General features: G+C 37.9%; 1 protein-coding gene across 3 annotated transcripts in view; it reads left to right on the forward strand.

Moving 5' to 3' along the window:
• Positions 1-18678, forward strand: part of MAP4K3 (mitogen-activated protein kinase kinase kinase kinase 3) — a 135186-nt gene that overhangs the window by 34989 nt on the left and 81519 nt on the right. For all 3 annotated transcript variants that reach the window (XM_074949758.1, XM_074949759.1, XM_074949760.1), the window contains 8 exons: positions 1866-1921; positions 5001-5048; positions 7234-7276; positions 8787-8859; positions 12140-12271; positions 12540-12602; positions 12689-12770; positions 12884-12994. In XM_074949758.1, the coding sequence (XP_074805859.1) occupies positions 1866-1921; positions 5001-5048; positions 7234-7276; positions 8787-8859; positions 12140-12271; positions 12540-12602; positions 12689-12770; positions 12884-12994 (608 nt within the window). The remainder of the gene's footprint in view (positions 1-1865; positions 1922-5000; positions 5049-7233; positions 7277-8786; positions 8860-12139; positions 12272-12539; positions 12603-12688; positions 12771-12883; positions 12995-18678) is intronic.

Genomic DNA, 18678 nt, shown 5'->3' on the forward strand with positions numbered 1-18678 from the left:
AGTTTGAGACAGTCCACCCTTATTTTTCAGTCTTAATCCAGATAAGACTTACAACCTCCTATCTTCCCAAGGCCTTTCTTCCCCTCCTTGTTGACCAGTTTTTCCATTGCACCTGGGTTCACATAGGGTTTAACACTGGTATGCGGGCTGGGATGGTTTATGCTGGATCCCTTTAAGAAAGATTCTTTTTGTCTTATTTAAAACCATCTGCAGTCATCCCTGTCAGTCAGAAGCCTTCTTTTTAGAAAATTTCCCTTATCTCATTAGTTAATCTTTGAACCTGGCATCCTCCCTACTTCATTCCTTCTGGCCTTATAATTCATTATTTTCAAGGCCTGTCTTCTACTTGCTAGTCAAGGCCTTTCTTTACAACACACAGATACTAATCAAACTTAAGCTAATTCTAATTCTTTAATTTCATATTTATCCCACAACTTCCCAGCCAGTAGCGTCATCTTCTGCGCTGGAAAAGTAAAACAGCATACATAACTTCAGGTTTATCTCATAACAGTAATCAAACTGAAGGATCATTTTACATGCTCCGATCATTATAATGACCCAAGAAGTTATCTGAGTGGCCAAGTCTGTCCTTGGCATTTCTGCTAACATTGATAAGAGCGTCAGTTGTGATAATTTTTGTGATGTGGAAGACCTGCTCACTAGGAAATGAGCTCATTTCACATAAGTGGGTTGAACAGATGTCCTGTAGTAATGCTTTCCTGTAACTACTGATTTTGGCTTCAACCCTGTTATTTAGAGTGGAAGACTCTGTACTCATTTAACTAATTTCCAAGCTGTGTCTCTGTCCAATCAGACCTCAGGTCTCAACAATTAAATCCTCAGGCTATGTCTACACTACAATTAAACACCCACTGCTGACTCATGTCCGCTGACTTGGGCCCATGGGACTCGAGCTAAGGAACTGTTCAACTGCAGTGTAGACGTTTGGGCTTGGGTTGGAGCCTGGACTCTGGGACTCTACCCGCTTGTGCGGTCTGAAGCTGGGCTCCCACCCACACCCGAACATTTACACCGCAATTAAACAGCCCCTTAGACTGCGCCCTGCGGGGTATGGCTACGCTTTCATAAAAGATCTGTGGCACGGCCGCGTCTGGCCTGGGTCAACTGTCTCTAGATCTGTAAGCCCGTGGGGATGGATATCAGAGCCCAAGCTCCAGCCCAAACCCAAACATCTACGCTAAAATTTGTAGCCTGGCAGCTTGAACCCTGTGAGCCCAAGTCCGTTGACCTCGGCTCTGAGACTTGGCGTCGCTGTTTTTCTGTTGCAATGTAGGTGTACCCTAAGAGGTAACACCAAAGGATTTCTGTATACTCTAGTTCCCTGGTAATTAGATTTCTCAAAATACCCATGAATTCGTGTCATTTAGTTATCCAGATTTACCTGATTCCAGAACTCCATGCTTCCAAAATGTAACTCCTATTTTATTTGAAGATCCTCAGGAAAGGGAAGACCGATTTAGATTTGTTCTCAAGTTTCATATTGCAAGGTGGTGTGTTTTGTGTGAAAATTGGGAGTTTCAAAGGAGCCTAAGCAAGTTAAACACCCAGCTTCTAATAGATTTCAGTGGGACGTGAGCACCTAACTCTCTGAATCTCCTTTGAGAAATCCCAGCCTCCATCCATATTTCTTCTGTTTACTTCGTCAAATTCGAAAAGTTTGAGGAGGGTCGCTATTCTTTTTTAGAATCATTTAGTTTCAGGGTAAAAATGGTACAACTGGAGCCACAGAACATAGACTAGTGCTTCTGTGTATGTCTGCTGAACTTGTGCGAATCACAACACCAGGAAAAAATTAAACAATTTTTGTGTTTAAAAAATTAAAAAATTTATTTTCTTTCTTGCAGTGACTGGACCACTTTCAGAACAGCAGATTGCCTATGTTAGCAGAGAAACACTACAGGTAGCGAACAGTCTAATTTGTACATAATTGTTAGTCTTCTGGGAAAAATAAAAGGACCAAAAACATCTGATCATCTGGAAGAATCATGTTAATACCTTAGCAGTTACTCTATCTTTTGCTAAAGAGAAGATCCTGTATAATAGCTTTCACAAAATGTAGAATTATTCTGTCATCTGGTTCAAGTTATTGCAGAGTTGTTTAAAAGGAGGTTAGGACCTTCCATCTTCCCTGTAGTCATGAAATTGACAGTGGAAGATTGAAGACTGGGAGAAGCTGTTAAATTTGAATTAAAAATGAAGCAACTACATATGCATTTGTCCATGTGTGCATAATTGCATTAAATAAGATATTTGATTTATACTATAGATCAGTAGAGAATTTGAAAACTCAGTTTTGGATATGTAAATGAGTTATAGGTCTTTTCTTATAAAATATACCCATATGTCTTAATTTATTTACAGGATACATATTTGTTTAGAAAACTCCAGGCAACAGTGTGTGGTCTCTTGCGTTTAGTTATTGTTTTGGGGAAACTTTGATTCCATTTTATTCTTCTAGTCTGAGAGTCTTGAGATCTCTCTCAAATGGGGCATTTCTTTAGCTATATAGGATGAGATTTTTGGGGTTATTAATTTTTGATTGAGAAAATAACATGTTGTTGTTCTCCTTTAGTGTGTCTTTATTGCTTTGGAAAAATAAATGAAGTACCTCACACACATTATTGGAATGTTTTATGAATGAATGTTTTTGTAGATTATGAAATTGTCCCTTAATGCATGTATGATATTAAAACTACAGTATTTTGACAAAATATAACATTCATAGGTTCTAATATGTTTAAAATAAGCAAAATTTATAGTTCAGTCATCCTCATCAATCAAAAGTCTGAGGAAAATATATCTTGTATCACTCCCTAAAAGTCAACAGGCTTAGTCCAAGGCCTCCAAAACCAAGGTGGGAAATCGAGGTCCCAATGAAGTTGATAAAAGTTTTGCCACTGCCTTCAGTGGGGCCAGAGTTTCACCGTGGGGTGCCTAAAGTTAGGCTACAAGTCCATGTTTAGGAACCTTAAAAAAGGGAATTTATTTCACAAGTGCTTCCCAGCACCTCCCATTGAAATCAGCAGGAGCGGCTGTGTACTCATCACTTTTGGAAATCTGTTCACTTAGGTGCCTAAATACGGACTTTTAAGGGTCTACCTTTAGGCATCTGGTTTCTGAAGCCTTGGCCTTGCGTTCTTTTAGATCAGTGGTGGAAGTGAGCGAATTGTTGACCCAGTTCTGCAACAGCCCCAAGACATTCAAATCTAGGGGCTATTAGTAAAACTGTTGAAGCTGATGTCAGCTGTATTTCTATAAGAAAATACCTATTTCTCCAAAGATACTCATTACAGTGAATCCCACGTTTGGGTCCAGGTCCTTGCATGCACACGTGGTGGGGATTCTCATCTCAAAAATCTGAATTGCTGGTTCCAGCTGGTTGTGTTGCATGCCAACCATGCTCAGGAACCTAGATTCCCTTTGGTGCCCCAATGATCAGTTATTTTCTCTCATGGTCGATTTAAGGAGTTCCAGTCGGGAGCACTGACTAGCTCTCCAGCTAAATTGCATTCAGGCTATTGATGAGCTGACAAAAAAGGGAAAAACACCTCCCAAAAGCATATCCTTGCTAGTGCTCCTATCTGTCTAGGTATTTATGCCATGCTCATCATCTGAGCAGCTAACAAATCTTAGAAACAATCCCTATCTTTTTGTCCTCCCCCAGTCAGTGGTTTGCTTTTATCACTGTGTGAAGGTTATTTCAAAGAAGTGGGGCTTATTTTTGAATATGAAGATGGTAATATTCACAGTAGTTCCAGTTTTTTCCAACCATGAGTTCTGTAGTCTTGGTCCACTTGCCAAAGTAGGTCTCTGTCCCACACTTAAGTGCTTCTGTCTTGAGTTCTGGAGAAATGTAGCCATTATAAGAGTTCGTAACTGCCAAGAGTGAGACGGTTCAACTGCAGCCAATCTCGGAGGATTCTGGAACCTTGTACTTGATTCTGGCTACTCACTGAATACAGTGCAGAGAGTGGAACACTGAAGCTGGTGTGCTCTCAGTAGCCTGCGTTGTCATCAGGCTCAATTTCTTCCCCTTCATCCCACCACCTTTTGACGTTCAAGTCTGGATGCATTGCTGAGGCACTGTATGTGGGTCAGCCCCAAGCAGCTTCTCTGCTCGGTGGTGGTTAGACATGAGTGTTTTTAGCTACAGTTCTCTCAGAGCCTTTAGCTGAACTTAGTCTTATGTGCAGTTGATGCTCTCCAATTTTGTATTCTTTATCATTTCAAATATGGACGAAGAAAGCTGGTTCACTGAATTCAGGAATGCCATGATTGTAGTCATACAGTTTCCCTTATGGATGTTCAGTATTATGTTTTCTGGTTCAACAAGGACCATGATTGACTGGAGTGCACCATCCGTTCTTGGATATTAACTCATTCCATGTGTCAAATCCTGGAGGAAGCACCTAAAATGCCCCCTACAGAAATTCCACTAAGTTTGATAAATAGACCAGAGTTGAGCTCCTGCATTGGGCACAAAGGCTCTATTCACTTGGGGGTTAATTGAAAATCTGAATCTAAGCACATGATCTATACAATAGGTGTATAACTAGTGGATACTGAGATAAAGCAGTGATAGATACTTTAGAAATATCTAAATGTTGCACAACAGAGATGGCACTCTACATGCCCAGGACAATATTCTCACTCTCCTTGTGTTCCTGGTATGAATGTGGTGCTCTTTATATTTATTTACTGATCTTTTCCTCTGTCCCCTGTTCATTCTTTGTCCTATCTCTAAATTGGCTGCTGCTGGATAAGTACAGTTTGAATGTATGATTGTTAAAATCTAGAGTTTCATTCTCATTTCACAACCAGCCAAAACAGTATTTATTAACTTCAGTAAATCACTGAATTGTATCCTAAACCTTATTCTTTTAATCTAGTAAATAATTTTCTGTAAAATGAAAAATGTTTAAGGCTAAATAATGGTGTAAGTATTTTCTTTAACTAAAGACCTTGTTCTTAAACTGCAGGGATTATATTATCTTCATAGTAAAGGAAAAATGCACAGAGACATAAAGGTAAGTCAATTTTTTTTTTATTTTTATTCCCTTAAAATTAAAAAAGCTACTCTCACAATTAGCTGAATATTGTTACGTATCCATTTTCAGAGAAATAATTAAGAATCGCTACTAACTAACCTTTTTTTTAGGTAATCTTTTATTGGGGTTCAGTAGTCACTTCTGTAAAAAAGAGGGGAAAAAAGTAGGACATTTACAAATGTATACTTGGAGAATAATTCAGTTTTTTTGTGACTTAGATCAAACAGAGCACTTACTTGGGGCTAAATTGTGGCATTTAGCCACTGCACTGCCTTGGGAGAAATAGAGACACTTATTACCTTGGGGGAGCATTTTCAGTTGTGCTGGAGGAAAGTGGGAGGAGGATTTAATCTTTGATATACGTTTAAGGTGCAGCATACACCTCCCTTTGCACCAGCCAGCAGGATGGAGTCATGGCAAGGCCAAACCCAACTTTTGGGGGCATAACTTAGGGCAGGAGCTGCCATTCTGTATGGCACTTATGGGGTGGTGGGTGGCAAGTTGAATTAACCCTTACATCACAACTCATAGCAAAACAAAACAAAACAAAAAAAAACCCACCACACAAAAAAACAAACAAAACCCCTCAGATACCGTTTTTAAATCTTGAATTTTAAACATTTATTTGAAAATTGACTTTAAATCCTTGTGATATTGGCAAAATATATAGGCAAACTTGTGAGACCTAGGTGCCTTAGTGCAAGTGACCTGGTTTTCATACATTGTGACTAGCTCCCATTTATCTCAGTGGGATATATGGGAACTCAGCAATTGTGATCATTTGTATTTAGGAGCACAACTGGATTGTAGTACTACTTGTGATTAGCCACAGAATTATGTACTATGTTCCAGTCACAAGGTCTATCAGTTACACTTGCACAAAGCTTTTCAAAGCTATTGGGTTGCATGGGTGTACTGAGGGCCTGCTTTGTCCTTTTGTATAAAAACTGGTAATCAGAAAAACAAGCTGTGCTTTGGAAAACCTACTTGGCTTTTTCACACACCAACTTGTCTGTGGTGCTAACATCTGCCGCTAAATCAGTTTATCGCCTCCTTCCTGTTTAGCTCTGCCTTAGCCAGCTTCTCCCTTAACTCAGTTCTACCCTTAGCCAGCCTCTTTATTCAGCTTAGGCTTGTTCCATGTCCTTTGTAACAGGTAATTATAATGGAATCTGGCGTGAAGGATCAATTTTGAGCATATGTTCTGGTTGTTAAATCCAAATACACTGTGTGTAGCCTCACAACAGTGTACTTTCCAAATCCAGCACAAGCAAAATCACTGTTTTCCTAGGCATTTTAATATCAAGGCAGGTCCATCAGATTACGAGTGAGGATCTCAAAATGGGACAAAACTGTTCTTCTTTTGGAAATATAAATCTGATTGCTTTCCTGTTGGATTTTTATAACTTGCCTATTAATGAGTGTAGATAGAGAAGGGAAAGGAAGATTTATTCAATAGAGGCAAATGGTCACAAAACTAATTCTGCTGTCTGGGAGAGGATTTTCATAACTAATGGGAATCTGAGTTGCATAGACATTTACGGCTACAATAAAATTTACAGAGTATTTGTGAACATGGGGGTCCCATAACCTAATGTTGTTGTCATTTCACTTTTACAAATATTCTGTTAATAAAATTTCAGATTCTTCAAACACTTAGTCTTTCGTGGTTTGTCCTCTGCTCTCAATTTTATCTCAAAACATACATATTTTCTTTGCCTTTATATCTTAATTTGTCTCTCCTTGCTGCTGTGGTATTTGAGAGCCCAGTTTTGCATCACTTTATTATAGAAGTAATGGTTTCAGATGAAGTTCAAACTTTGTAACTGTGTTACAATTAGGTCTCCAGAGTTAATTAAGGGTGGGAGATTATTTGGAGAGGCAGGGGATTCGACTTTTTTTAGTTGCTGGTTTTACTGAGCGGGGTTTATAATAAATTGTACTGTTGCACCTATGGTATTATTTGTGATTTATTTTTAAATTATATCAAGGGCCTCTAGAACATACAGATAGGTGTTCTCTTAGTAAATTGAAATAAATTAAATAAAATACAGAATATAGGTAATATTTGATGCTAGAGTTTATATTCCAGAGCATAAAGAAGCATAATGTTAAAAAAAAAAAAGCTACACCTTTTAATTGAATTCTTTTTCTCTCTTTTAAGGGAGCAAATATTCTTTTAACAGATAATGGCCATGTAAAATTAGGTAAGTACTTCAGAAATCCTTATCAGATTGTACTGCACAAAATACTAAAAAATACTGCAAATTATAAAAACTTTTTTGAATTCTCATCCAAGAACGCCAAAATGTTATATAATACCGGTAAACTTCAGTGAGGGGGGTATTATTAGGACTATTCTTTTCATTGATGAGGTCTCAGTTGTGGTTGAATTGGTGCATAAGTGTGCACAACTGGCTAATCAGACTATAGCTTTGGAAATCAGTTGAAAGACATACTCCCATAGTGAATTAGTCTGACATTGAAAAGGTGGGCTAAAAATTAAATCCTTTAATAAATTTCATTTTAATAAATGCACCTGCCAAGTCTCAGAAATATGAAAACTACCTCCAAAGGCTGCATAAATATATGAATCTAAAAGCGTACATCAGAAAATCCTTATGAATATACTTACCAGAGTCTATTTAAAAAAATTAAATATTTTTCATAGGTACAGGTATATATTGCATTACATTTCAAATTAAGTTTATACAGTTACTCAGAATTATAGGGAAAATGTTAACTAATAAAACATATTATTGATCATATTAACTGCCTTCTATGTATTGCAAGAGTAGAAAATGAGAACTCTCAAGACTTATTTCTTTTTAATTTATTTTAACTTTGACATGGGTGATATGATTTCCCAGTCAGAATAGGTTAGCAACCAGGAAGGGAAAGAACACTTTTGTTTTAAAAACGAATGAAGAGAAAAACACCATTGTAAAAGAAACAGATTCACACTTAGTCACATTTTTATAATTTATTTTATTCAAGCACAGTATTAGGGGTTAGGTGTTTTGTTAATGTCTTCATTTGTAGTTTAAATCTGTTTTATTTTTAAGCTGATGTTGATTACTTTTCCAGAAGACTTTCTTAAACTTAACTATGTTGTTTTGTTCAAGAAGTGTTAATATCCTTGGTCAGTTACAACTGCCTTTGACTGCCCTTCTATTTTTGTAGTGACAAAGATTATTTTAAAACATTATCGGTATTAATATTTCTGGTCATGCTTTACATTAACAAAATAAACATTTATTTTATGATCAGCATTAATATATGTCGTATTACACGTCTCGTATGAAGACGTGTCTCAGTTCTTTACAAAAGTTTCCCAAGTAGCGATATAGCATGTGCTCAGAGCAGAGCGGATGGAAATAACTTTGTTCAGAGGATTTTTAAAGGGCTTATTACATGGACAGATGGTATAAAATTCATAGGTGTACTCTAACATGGGAACATATACATATTTGTGTCTGTTAGGACTTCTACACTGCAATTCCTTCATCATGTTTCTTTGTGGTGTGTGTTTGGCAGGATGGCTGGGAGAAGGTGATTCTGTGGAAATTTGTGATGGATCCTATAAAAACCTCATTAGCTTCTGTGTCCCTAGATATTTAGAAGTTCTTACTACAAAGAAGCTTAACTCTCCTGTTGATGATTAATTACTTGCTTTTGATCATTACTTCATTAATTAATTATCTTCATTTTTTATAGCTGATTTTGGAGTATCTGCACAGATAACAGCTACAATTGCCAAAAGGAAATCTTTCATTGGCACTCCATATTGGTAATTGTTTTACTTGATTGTTAATGTAATAGTAACTTTTACAATACCAAAAATAATAATTTGTATAAAAAGACATTTCTGTACTTAATTTCCTGGTTAGACTAAGCATTTTGAGAGTCTCAGCTTATTGCTCGTCTATTTTATTTTTTTTAACAACTTATACCAAATATTAAACTTAACTACACACCAGAATGTTGTGGCCAGAGTACTGTGATGCTCTGAAAAACAGTTGTATCAGCTATATACGTCATCACCATTGACTAATATCAGTCATTGAATCTAATTTTAAAGTTCTCCCTGGAATTTCACCCCTTTAATTCTGATCTTGCAAATACTTTTTCTACCCACCCATTTAGGTTTCAAATGTTTCTTTTCACTGACATGCCTTTCCTGGAACTCTTCACAGTTGGGAGGAGTTGTTTCACTTGTTTGTGTCAACAGATGTGCTTACTATGTCTGGAATGCTCTTCTCAGCCACATCCTCTTCAAATCTTGTTTTAAAAACCTTCCTATTTGCTTTAGTCTATTAAATTAAATCCCACTCACCTTTCCCTTCCACTAGTACTTCACACCCTTTTATTCTTTTCTCAGCCTACAAGTATATTTACTTACATATTTATCATTTTTAAATTTCAGCTTTTTCTTTTACTCCATCTATGTACTGGAAATGACTTTCCTTGGCTGCCTTTAAGAGAGTTGTGTATATTTACTGTAAAACATTATTTCTCTGTTCTGTGCTGCTTTGAAAAGTATTTTGAGATCCTTTGTGTGAAAACGTGATGTACAAATATGTATATATTAGCACAAGTCTCTCCATTCAGATTTGTATTCTTGAAATATGCCCATGAACTAGGTGTTCAAACTCTTCCATAGCGTGGGCTATATTTTTAATATATAGTGTCACATGGACCCACCTTCCTTTCACAGTAATACAAACCACCTTCCACTCATGATTGCATAAATGGATTGTGGCTCTGTTTCCTGGCTGAGGTGCCTGGGTGACTGTAAACCTGATCATATTGGTCTCTAACACAAACCACTATGTAGCTGCCAAGTTTTGTCAGTGTCCTTAAGTAATATTTCAGGTTGACTTGCATAATTGTAAATAATTTACATATAATCATGAACATCACTTTTGAAAATATTGTGTGGATTTAATGCTGGTAAGACACCAGTTTTACTTTGGAGGGCTCCATTGAGCAGTGGGAGCAGGTATGGGCAAGTAAGACTTCATTCCTTGTACCTGTTTGAAGAGATGGAAGGGAGAGGAAGGCTTGGGGGGTAGGGTGGGGTTAAAGATAACCAGGGGGTTTTAATGGGGGAGGGTATAGTTGCTGGGTGGGAGTGGAGGAAGTTGCTATAGGGTAGTACTAGCTCCTTTTGGTACTTGCCTTCCATTTCCACATTAGCTTTTGCTCCCCACACCATCTCCTCCTATTCCTCCCTTAACTCCTGTTTCTCAGTGGTCTCTTCCTTCCAGCAGTAGCCCCTTGGTTTTCTTGCCTTTGGGGCACTAATGCAACAAACATAACCTTCCCTGCTCCAAACGGCTTGGAAAAAGGCAGGGGGATTAGAGAACAATCGGCGAGACAGAGTGGCTGTGTGTTCAGTTTGTGCCACAGTGGTCTCTAGTGGGAGCCAGGCGTAACTGCTGACCAGGTTCCTTGCTAGTTCAGGACCCAGCTGAATGTATGCGTCATACAAGATGTGTAACAGTACACAGGTCTGCAACTAAATGTTCAAGTGATTTTTCTATTTTGATTAACCTTTTAATTCTGAGAATCGCTTTTAAGGTAGTAAAGAGAAAAATAATGGGAGGAAAAGAGACACACATTCATCTCATCCCCTTTTAGCCAAACTAGCAAACTTAGTGCTTTTTGTACGAGTTTTGTAATAACGTAAGACCTCACACTTACTTAGTACCCATGTTCCTAAAAAGATTACAAAATGCTTTACAAATTTAAGATATACGACAGTCTCTTTAACTACCTCGAGTGAAGTTGCACAGTGATTTAGGACAGGGAACATAGACGAATGTACTCAATTGAGATGGAAGAAGAAATTTAGGTAAGCAGACAGTAATTATCCATATTGGAACATGTTCAAGTCACCAAGCTTAACAACACATCTATGCAAGAAACATACCTTTCTTGATCACAAGTGGTAAGGATATCTGTGTTTAGAGCAGTTTTCATTTTTCTCCTGCTACATAGTGTCACCTACCACTGTTCTGGGGCATTGATTCATTACTGACTGGGAGGGAAGAGTATCATCTACTGAACTCCTACTCCAGCTGGGGGTTTTTCTTGGTGGTCTTCCATATTAATGAGACCCAGCCATGCTTGGATTGAGTTCATAGCCTGATATGGCTATAACATGTAACCGTGTCTGTAACAAACCAAAACAGGTGTTTTCACATTACATTAGTTAGCCAATAATTTTAAAATGTATTGGGTATGTCTGTTTATGAATATCAATTGAGTGTGTGTAGTACTTTTGCATCTGAACATCTCAAAGTGCTTGCGAATTTTAATGAAGTGTCTCAGCACCCCAGTGAAGTAGATAATTATTTCCATTTTACAGATGAGGAAACTGAGACACAAAGTGGTTAAGTGTCTCACAGGACATATGTGCAGAGCTGGGAATAAACCCCAGGTCTGGTGACTCAAGGAGTGAAAAAGTTAGATGCATTTTCCTATAGAATTCTCCTAACCCTCAATTTATCACTTTCCAGGGTGATGTTTTTAAACTTTTTTTATAGTTAGATTGTACTCCAGTTTAATCATAAAATGTAGGGCTAGTTTAGTAGGCCAGTGGTAGCTCACTTGTGCTATGGCTAAGAAGCCAACACTAGCTGGTTTTGTCCATTTGCTGCCAGACTTTGGGGTATTTGGGAGGCATATACTCAGCCCTGGGAGGATATAAACAGAAAATTGCACCTCACTGTTGCAGTTCTTCTGACTCAAGAGTGTTAACTGATTTTGGAATGACTTGCAGCCAGGTCTTCTCGGTCAAGTGAGTGAACGCCACAACACTAATGCCATAGAGTGGAATGGACAAAGTGGAAAAAAACCATGAAATAGCCATTGAAGCTCAGTAGATCACGGGATTTCAAATGCTTACAAATAAGTCAAATTAAATAAAAGGTTGTGTATACAATGTGCTCTAGAAAAATGAATAATAAAACACTGACTCACACTGAAAAGTGTTTGAGTTAGATTTATCTCTCTCCACAACTAACAGAGAAATGTCTTTTCTCTTAAATACGTATATATTTTAGGATGGCTCCAGAGGTTGCTGCAGTTGAAAGGAAGGGTGGCTATAACCAACTGTGTGATCTTTGGGCTGTTGGAATAACTGCTATAGAACTTGCAGAACTTCAGCCTCCTATGTTTGACTTGCATCCCATGAGGTTGGTAAATAAAATCTGTTTATGGCAGGCTGTGAATAAAATTTTTTAAATAGTTGGCTAGACATGTTTGTAATTTGAGGAGTTGTTATTGCCAGTAGTATTGTCTGCAAGTTTTCAAAATGTACACATGAAAATTTGTAATGGCTGCATTTTGCATAAACAAGTTCCCTCATCTCACCTTTTCTGGGTTGATGGATTTTTTTTATTGCAGCCAAAAATAAAAATTTGTAAAGTAATGGTTAATCACAAAAATGTTATCGGTTTTCAGAGCACTCTTTTTAATGACGAAAAGCAACTTTCAGCCTCCCAAGCTAAAAGACAAAATGAAATGGTAAGCATATTTTGCTTTCTTATATTATACTAATCACGCATTTCACTAAACTACTGAATTCTAATGTTCACTATTTCATTTTGCAGGTCAAATAATTTTCATCACTTTGTGAAAATGGCACTTACAAAAAATCCTAAGAAGAGACCTACAGCTGAAAAATTACTACAGGTATGATTTTTGTTTGTATTTTCTGAAGTAGTTCTGAGCTAAAAGTACCTTTAAACTTACCGGGTTGAAGTTTTAATGTAATCTTCCTCTTTTCCCTTGTCTTTGTCTTTTAGCATCCTTTTGTTACACAGCCCTTAAATCGAACCCTTGCTATTGAATTATTGGATAAAATGAATAATCCTGATCATTCCACGTACCATGATTTTGATGATGATGATCCTGAGGTAAGAATACATGCTAACCATAAAAGTAAATGGGTTTTGCTAGTAAATGTTTTTTTTTAAAATGTATGGCGCTTATAGATCTAAAAGCATTTACTATAACATCTATTCTGAGATCTCAAAAGCTTTTAAAAGGTCATTTTAATCTCTGTGTAACCAGAGTATGGCATTTTGTTACAAGTGCAGTAAATATCAGAATTTGTTACAATTGGGAAGGAAAACCTAAAGAAGCAGAAAGCAAGGGTGAAATGATAAGTTCAGAATATCTAATTGTGATATTTTAGGTTCTTAATTATTGTTTAGACAAGGACCAGGTCGTATATGGCACTATAATAATAATAATAATAATAATAATAATAATAATAATAATAATCCCCTAAACCCATAGAGGTACAAGTGTAGAAATTGTTTATAAAACCTACTTGTATTCTTTTGTTAATAGATATTCAGGTTCATGAGTATGGAGTCCTGAGATACTGTAATTGTGTTCCTGTATGTTTGTGTTTGATTTCTTTTGTGAAAAACTAACTCTCAAAATGTCTGCAAATGGAAATGATCTTTCAGGGTGTGACCAGGCTAAACTATTGAATTCCCAAATTTATTCAGTTTTGACTTCGTAGACTGCTTGTTAGACAAAAGTTAGTCAGATGTGATAAGAAATAAAACTTGAAGATGACAGTAGACTAACACATCTCATTGGAACTTGAAACAAGCCAATGTTATATTATTTGTTTGTTTCTGATAATGCCCACAACGTGCTGAGCACTATGCAATAGTATGTAGGCTTTTAAGAGCTTGGGAAATAAAATACTGTACACAGACAGAAGGACAAGGGGTGGGAGTAAGCAGTACATAAATGTAATGTTCTTACTGATTTTTATAGTACCAGACAGTATGCAGGCAATTCACAGAAGAAATATAGACCCTATTTTTACACTGAAGATCTTACAATCGAAAAACAATAAACAAAACAACAAGGGAGAGCAGCACCTGGTGGAAGGGGTCTCACTGCATCTTTGCTAAAGGAGATGATCTGTTGAATGCTAAGCCTACTGGACTGGAGTCTCTAACATTTGGGTTTTCATAATCCAAATGATTATGGTGGGGGAAACCCCCTCATCAAGACCAAAAAATAACCACATATGGACAGATAGTGAAACCAGTGACTTGTCTGCATTTCTGATTTGTAGTTTAATTCTTGTTAAATACTGTTTGTACAGGAAAAAAGAGGGGGATGTTGTGAGTATGCATGTACAGTTCCTTCAAAATTGTAGCAGGAAATTAGGAAGGAACGGTCCTAAGAGTTGCTCTCCCTATGGGGTTGTCCCTGGTTCCTTAGCAGTTGGACTGAATAATTGATGTGCAGTCTCCTTCTGCCATTTGCCAGTGGAAGGATCCCTCGTATGATTTGCACCTTCCTCATTTTGAATTCTCTTCTCGGGCCCTTGAAGTGATTGATGTCAAATTTTCCTTTACTGGAGCCATTTCATTCCACAGGGATTATAATTGTGCTGGAGGGCTCTTTAACCCTTAAAGAAGGGCTCACTCTTCGGTGTCACTTTTGGCTTACTACTAACCTCTGCTGCCGAGTGTGCTCCTAGTTCTTGTCTGTCCCACTACGTGCAATATGGTGACAGCAATGGCGGTAGCCTATCTCTAGAGAGAGGAAAAAATAAAGGAAAAAGAATCAATGAAATTCCACTACCATGAGCAGGGAAAGTTTATTTTCTTTATCCTCAAGCACTGTAACAGCCCTGGTTCTGATGTCAGGGCTAAATTTGGCAGTGGGGGGGGAAGAGAGAGACTAAATGCCCTAAGAAGGCTGGAGGGCAAGAAAAACTCCTACCCAAAGGAGAGGCCAGAGAAAAATATATTTTCCTCAGAAAGGAACATAGAGAAGAGACTCTCTCAAGAAACTGGGCTGTGGGCAACACACCGGAACAGCTTCAGCGGGGTGTCCCAGACCCACAGAAACAGAAAAGGATGGGAGGCATCGCCACCGGAGAAGTGGGAGGGGGTGGAGAAGATGCCTTAAAGGTACGGAAGGAGCAGGATAAAAAGTAGTAGATTGTAAAAGAAATAAGTTTCTTCAAGAGCAATGAAGCTAATATTTTCTATAATCATCCCTCCGGAAGGTTTTTCCCTTTGCTGATAAATCAGCATGGTCAAAATGGATAGGCTTTGACAAGCAATTTTGCATTGTTGTTTGGAAAGTGAGAAATACGAAGTAAGCTGTTTCATATTTATTATGGCAAGTGACCTACTTGAATACATCCAACCTAACCTCCAGATCTAAATGACATAGTGAAGAAACTCTCTGATGTACAGTTTTTTAGGAAGTCTGAAAAACTCACAGATAAAATCAAAGGTGAACCCAAGAATACAAACTTGTAGTGACACTTCGCAAAAAGCACAAAACTCAAGCAGAAGATTTGGAGACAGTCTACAAAGAATGGGAAACTACTTGTGGAAGATACAGAAAAAAAAATACACCATTCTTGTCCAGTGTGTCCAGCCTGTAAAGGGGAGTGCACTAAATGTCATAAGAGACATGAATGCAGCATTACTTAGACCTTATGTGACGCATGGGGGGGGGAGGAGAAGAGAAAGGAGAATAACATTTTCTAAGTGAAATGTTCACAGTAGACATGGTTGCAGAGCTGCTGATGTCTTCACAAGGAAATGTGGAGATTGAAGATCAGTAAGCAGCTCTTCACTAGCATGTGATAGTTTACAGAAGACTAACTAAAGTGAAATAGTGAATCCAGAGCAAAATTAACATACTTACACACACATCAGATCTTTGACACTGGGCAAGCAGATTTAACTATTTCATATTCAACTAAATTGGTCCTTTGAAGAATAGCCTTCATTTCAGTAATCCCATAAGTGACCCACAGTTGTTCTGATATTTTACTCCTCTGGAGGGAAAACCCTCAATTGCTTCAATTAGTGCATTTTTTTCCCCCTGCATACTCTGTTATTGATTAGTCAAAAGTCCTGTTATCAGAGGGGTAGCAAAACTTAAGAGGTCGATTACCCTCTCCTCCCCCGCCCTGACTGCTTCACCAGATGCTCCCTCCCCCCCCCCCCGTGAGATACTTTTATTACACAGTTCTTATACATTTCCATCTTTTTCAGCACATGTACTTAATTGTGTGTCAAAGGTACTTTTCCTGTTAAGGTATTGAGTGCTATTTCTGAGATGGGCACTACTACATTATCAGAGGCTGAACACAATATGCCCTTCCTTTTCTGCAGGGGTGATTTTCTAAGTAATTTTAAAAGGACCAGGTTTCTCTTCACATAGTCAGATGTGCTTGCAGTTGGCAGCCTCGGCTGTTAAAAAGGACCTACCAAAAATTAATTTATTTTTATACCCAGCTGTTGTTCTTTTCAAACTATAAACTGTGGGCCAGTCTGAACAGAAAATCCTAGTTCTTAATCTATAAACCTCTGGTGTAGAAGTATTTAAATCCCCCATCAGATAGCCATAAGTTCTTTTGGTAGCATCCTCAATAGCTTCTAGAAAGAATTTTGCCTTGCTAGCGCACATTTGCAGAGCAAGCGTAATAATTTGTAATTTATCCCTGGGTTTTTTTAACAGAATCATGTACTTTGTGTTTAGGTTAATTGTGCAACTCTTTTTTTTTCCCCTGACAAAATACGTTTTGAACTATATACATAATGCACATAGTTGATAAAGGCTTTCTGAATTTCATCACTTTTTCACAAGCAAAGTTAATCTACTAGTCTACAATAATCTTATTTACTTTATTGGTAGGAAACAACTGGTAATCCTTAAAAGCATAGGCCCCTCCACAAAATTGTAAAGGTTATTTACAAAGCAGTTCTTTATACTGAGATTGCCCACAACTGTAACACTACACATTAGTCTCAGACATAACAGATATTTGCTGCGTGTTATCCAACACATTTTTTATAAAGTGACTTTTCTAATAGTTTCTAGGCCCTGTAAGAATGACCAAAAAAAAAGGATGTTTCCACCGTGTATCCATTTTCAAAAGCTGTAGTGCCGGTTTTAAACCTTTCTCTGATGACCCTCATGTTGTGACTGTCTGCATTTTCTTAAGGATCTTTGTCTCTTGTTTGCTACTGATTTTTGTTCCTTACAATAGAGGACTGCTGCACTTGTATCTTCTTTGGGTTATACTTCCCTAGGTCTGTGCTATAATCTAGGACTAGATCTGTCAAATTGTCAACGTTGATCTTATCACAGTTTGCTATGTTGAGGGTAATCTCTTTGACTTTCATGTAGGCCTTCCCTCCTGACAGCTTGTACCCATATGATTTTGGACTTACTGACACAAACTCTGTGATGTGTTGATCTGGCAGGATCTTGCTTGTGAGGTCCCTTAAATAATCCCCTGGAGGGGGGTTCCAGTCTTCCTCCCTTTTCACAAATATCACCGACTCAGTGTCATGGTACAGGCACCTCTTTGCAACCTGTCTAGCAGGTTATATAGTTCTAAGTGGCCATAAGTGGTGGTGAAATAAGCCCTAAAGATGTTGGTATTGCCAGAGACCACACAGTGTTATTTTGTATGCTTCCAAGACATGCAAGCTGTTTCATCATTGATAAACTTGGGAGGATGAAACCTCGTAATTGGGAGAAAATAGGTACTGAAAGAGTTCGTCGAGCATCTCATGATGTTGGCATTGGGTAGGTTTGTTTTCGCCTAATTCCCCCCCCTCCCCCGAGAATTTAAAAACAGTTTAGCAATTGGTGCTTTGTGGGGTGCAGCATAATCTTATGTTGGCATAAGTGCACACCTTCTTTTAGAAATCATTATTTATTTTGTTTGTGCAGCAGCTGAGATACCCTGAAGTCTCTCTTGTTTGACGGAAATGTAATTTTATGTACTTGGAAAAGAGTTTGTCAGATTTTTCTTCAAAATGCCAGATTTCATAGGTTGTTTTTTTTTTTTGCCACACTGAAATAAAGATGTATCATTTAGTAAAGACAGCATGTACAAAGAGTAAGATTATATAATATATATTTTCAGATTTATAAAACAAGCAAAACTCTTTGTGCTTCAGTACAGCAGTAATAATTTTTGAAAGATGGTGTGTTATAAGAAGTCTCCAAACAAGCTCTTGTTTTTTTTATGTCAACCTAACTGTTTCAAACAGTCTGTAGTTAGCAGATTGATTTGATCACTACAGCTCTGAAATTCCTTATGTATGTATTTATTAATTATGCACCCCTCCTCAAATACTTCCTTTTGTTTAATTTAATATTAATCAGAGCGTACCACCTCCCTTTCCATGGATGAATGCCTGTCAGCCTAATTACTGATTATTTTTCCAGCCCCAACAGGACCTAGTATCTTTAACCCTGATGGAACATTAAGGAAACATGGGTGTGTGATTATGAAGGATATGATTCTGTCATGAAGGTCACAGATTCCATGACTTTCCAGGATCTCCAGGATTACTTCTGGGGCAAGGCTGGAGCAGCTGCCAGCCCCGGGGTCAATGGAACAGCTGACCTGGTGTTCAGCTCCAGGCTGCTGGAGGAGCAGCCCCCAGCCAGCCCCAAGGCTGCCAGAACAGCTGACCTGTGGTCAGTCTCAGGGATGATGAAGCAGCAGCCCCCAGGCTGCTGAAACAGCTGGGCTTCTGTGAATATTTGTTTGTTGCCTGTGACCTGTCCCTGACTTCTA

The sequence above is a fragment of the Natator depressus genome, chromosome 3 (assembly GCF_965152275.1).
Source record: "Natator depressus isolate rNatDep1 chromosome 3, rNatDep2.hap1, whole genome shotgun sequence".
Lineage (NCBI taxonomy): Eukaryota > Metazoa > Chordata > Testudines > Cheloniidae > Natator > Natator depressus.